The sequence below is a fragment of the Cenococcum geophilum genome (assembly GCF_001692895.1).
Source record: "Cenococcum geophilum 1.58 unplaced genomic scaffold K441scaffold_20, whole genome shotgun sequence".
Taxonomy (NCBI): domain Eukaryota; kingdom Fungi; phylum Ascomycota; class Dothideomycetes; order Gloniales; family Gloniaceae; genus Cenococcum; species Cenococcum geophilum.
The window spans coordinates 531564-535986 of NW_027137578.1; the positions used below are offsets into that span (position 1 = coordinate 531564).

Here is a 4423-nt window from a genome sequence, read left to right on the forward strand (position 1 = left end):
TAAGAAATCTAGAGCAAGTTTAGGACCTCCCTTATCCTCTCTAGGATAATTTCGATTTCGCTTTAGGTACTAGTTTAGGTAGGGTTTAATTATACAATAATATAGAATAAACTAACTTCTATAGGAGGTCTTGCTATTCTCTAGCTTTTCTAAATATAATAGAGCATCTAAAATTGTATTTTTATATTTAAGACGCTAGCTAAACGAGTTTTCGCTATACAGCGTCTTGCCAGGCTTTTACTATGCTTTTATATAATTTCACTTTTAGGTTCTTAGCTTATTAAAAGCCGTTTTAAGGTTGCCAAACTTAAGTTCTATTTTAAAGATGCGTTCGGAATAAATGACCAGCTATTTAATATAGTGAAGTTCGGGACATCTAGTACGAAAGTTGCTATAATAGCCACAACAATATCTAAGGGCGCACTATATATATTATCGAATTATAATAGCGTATTAGAACGTTAAAAAGATTACGGTAAATTTAACTTAAGCTATTTAAACTCTATCCTAATATCTAGCTAGGTTATAAGCACGTTAGGTTAATAGATCCTTATAATAAAGTATTAACATAGTAAGCGTAAGTTTTAATTATCTTATTTATATATATAGACTAACAACTTATAGAGCGTAAGCTACGTCTACTGCACCCACGTATATTTAATATACTCTTACTTACTCTATTAGAGTTCTAATAGGTTTATCTAGGATCTTTCTAGTTAAGTTTATCCCTACTATTGGTTTCATTTAAAATAGAGGTGTTAAAAAGTATAACAACCCTATAGATCTAATCTATTAGGAGAGCTGTATTGCTTTTAACGCGGACCCTAATCTAACCATATCTATTAGTTTAGGGTTTACTTAATAGCCTAGTTCCCCCAGAGCCCTATCTATATAATATAGTTTTTAAAATAGTCCTATACCTCGGCTCTTAAGGTTGTTTAGGACTATACTAGTAGCTTAGAATAACTACGTTAAGTATTTAAATCGACTTAAGTTACTACTAGTAGATAAGGAAGCTCTAGAAAGCTACTTCCGGATTAATATACCTTTTAAATACTAGCCTACGCTAAACGAGATAGGTAAGATAGTAGACCTTTAATAGGAAATGTATTTATATCTTTAGTTATAATTGTAACGAAACCTTATAGCAAGTACTACGATGGGCTCGTTAATAGGCTAGGTGTGTAGGTAATGCAAGTAAGTCAACAACGTAATAATAACTAGTGGAGTAATTGCCTAATAGATTAACTCTAATCATATTCTAAGAATTACTATAAGGAAGGAACTATCTAGGTAGGGACTAAGGGTCCTTAAATACACAACCGTACTCCTAAGAAATCCTTCTTATACGTAATGTACGTGTGCTCTATCTACTTTGTTATAGATCCTATAAATTATACAAATTATATAAATCACCTTACGTAACTTATACTACTATTTCTCGTTATATAGTTTTACCGGCTTTATCCTAAACTATACCTATATTAACTAACTAGCTTCTTCTAACTCTTCTCTAAGTAGTTATAATATTGTACTTAAAGCGTCCGTAACACTATCTCCCTCCTCTCTATCTTTGTCCTTAAAGATCCCTAGTATCTCTAGGTTATTTACTAGAGGTATAATATCTATCTAATTAATTTAGTTAATATTATTACTTATTATACCTAAAGCAATTTCTTCTTCTTTTATAGCCCGTTGGTCTTATACTATTGCTATTATATTATCTTTTAGTGAGATTATACCATCTCCGTGTTCTCGTTATGCGAAAGAGGGGTTAGTTTATATTGCGTTAGTAAGTCCTTTATCCTAGCAACTATCCTCTTACTTAAAGTATACCAAAGCGAATATTCGTTCGTCTTGCGACGTTTACTTTATTTCTAACACTAAGTATACACGTCCTATTACTCTTAATAGTTATTAAGTTCCCTAAGTAATTTATTATAGGGTCTTATATTTAATTTACTGCTATAAAGCTTAATAATAAGCTTTTAGTAGCGCTAGCGGAACTTTATTATTCTTATAACGCTAAAAAGGAGGCTACTAATGCTTAGTAAAGAGCCCTTAATTCCCGTCTGGCTGCGTCTACTTAGTTAATCCGTCTTAAGAAAGTATATAAGAAGGTTTGTTTTAAGGAGTAGAAACTTATAAAATAAGGTCTATAGGAACTTAGTAATAAGAGAACTAACTCTTTTTCTATAAAGGGAACAACTCTAAGTAGTTTAGCAGTCGCTCTTCTTAGGTCCCCCTTAGGTAACTTATTCTTTAGCAATCCTTCTTTATTAATATTACCTAACCTATTTTCTTCCGATACTCCTATACCTTTCCTATAGCATTTTTTAAATTCCCTAGTAGTTCCTAGGTAGTCTCAGTATAGCCTATCTACTTTACTTTATACTATATTTTATTATCTATATCTTTATAACTAATAATCTTTAAAACTTGCTATTTGTCCTCTTCTTGCCCTCTATACATATCTCCTTTATAAACTAGTGGCTTAACATTCCTATATACTAGCTTTAGCATTATAATATGCTATATAGGGTAGATTTTTATTTTAGCTAGTAGGTTTAACTTAAATATAACTAGTAAAATCCTTTACGTAATTTTAAAAGGTCCTAGTCTAATATAGTCTAACTTCTTACTTAGTCGTTAACTCTTAAAATTTTTATATAGTAGCTATACTTTATCTCCCTCCTTAAGATCTAGTCCCTTAGATCTCTTAGCATTATAATATTTCTTTATTCTTTACTATACTACCTTAGCTATTTCTATAAGGGTTTTATAAAGATTTATTAAAGTCTCTATTCTTTACTTAGCTATGCTACTTATCTTCTTTACTTAATGTAGTAATAATAATGTTCTTAGCTTATATCCGTAATTCGCCTTAAATAGTAAAGTGCCCATTCCTTCTTATGGTGTTATATTATATATAAACTATATAACTAATAATAGTAATACCTAATTATTTTATACGTAATTAATATAGTGTTTTAGATACTGCTCTAGTGTTTAATTTAATTTTTTTGTTTAACCGTCTATCTGCGGATAATATACGGTAGAAGTTACTGCTCTAACTCCTTACTCCGCTAAGAATACCTCCTAAAATACTACTATAAATTTTAGATCTTTATCTAATATAATCTTACTTAGTGCTCTATATCTTATAAATACTTCTTTAATATAGATTCTAGCGACATCTTCTGCTAATATTTCTTCTGTATATACTATAAAGTATCCCTACTTTGTAAGCTTGTCCACTATTACTAAAATCACGTTATAATCTTATCCTATAATAGGATCTTTTAATTTTAGTAACTTTATAATAAAGTCCTATAATATAACCTCCCATAGTCTCTCTAGTATTTTAATAGGTTATAGCCCTCTATATAGCTTATACCTTATTAGTTTATTTCTTTAGCAATCTAAACACTCCTTTATAACTTTTCGTGCTATACCCTAGATTCCGTTAATAATGTACTCCTCTTAAAGTCTTAACACTAATCCCGTAGCTCCGTTGTATCCTTAAGTTAGTCCCTTATAAAAGTCCTCTATAAAGTGCTCTGCTATACTTCTTAGTTTTCGTATATATCCACCTATAGATCTTTTAGCTATATTTTTAGAATTCTTTATACCTAAAAGCTTTCTAGTAACTCGTAAACTCTCTCTAACTTATCTTCTTAAGTTGCTATAATTTTTAGATAATTGTACCTAATCAGTCCATCTATATCTTTTCGTAGTAAAGCCCTTAATGGCTTCTCGTTATTTTATAGTTTAGCTTTTTAACTTAACGCATTAGCTCGCGTGTTATCTATACCCTTAGTATACTAAATCTTAAAATAGTATTCTATAAGCATCTCTACCCATCTAACCTATCTTTAATTAAGTTCCTTTATTGTTAGGAATCCCATTAGGTTCTTATAATCTATTTTAATTATAAATAGTTTTTCTATACCTTATAAGAATACTTTCTATTCCTTTAGTACTGTAACTATACCTAATAACTCCTTATTATAGATATTATAGTTTAGTTCTAGTAGTATTATCTTCCGACTATAGTATACCACTAGGTGCTATCTATTTAGATGCCTTTATATAAAGTATACCCCTAGTATAAAGTCTAATATATTTATTTCTATAACCGTTTCTAGTTCTAGTTAATAAATTTTAAGAACTAGCTCCTAGGTAAATAACCTTTTAACTTCCTTAAATAGTTCTTATTATTCCTTTCCCTATATTTATAGTTTTTCTTTTTTTGTTAATCGCGTAAATAGCTTAATATTTCTTAACTATTGCGCTATAAACCTTCTGCAGTAATTATAAAACCCTAAAAATAATCTTAACTGCGTAACGTTCTTTAGTTCCTACTAATTTACTATAGCCTCGATCTTCTTTAGATCTATACTAAGTTAACCTAATTTAATAA

At 29.6% G+C, this 4423-nt stretch overlaps 1 protein-coding gene across 1 annotated transcript; it reads left to right on the top strand.

Annotated features, from left to right (window-relative positions):
• Positions 1-276: 276 nt before the first annotated feature.
• K441DRAFT_559746 (uncharacterized protein) lies at positions 277-465 on the top strand (the record flags this gene model as incomplete). Its single annotated transcript, XM_067643466.1, has 1 exon — positions 277-465. A coding segment is annotated over one exon (189 nt), but the record flags the coding sequence as incomplete, so codon positions are not given.
• Between the last annotated feature and the right edge of the window lie 3958 nt (positions 466-4423).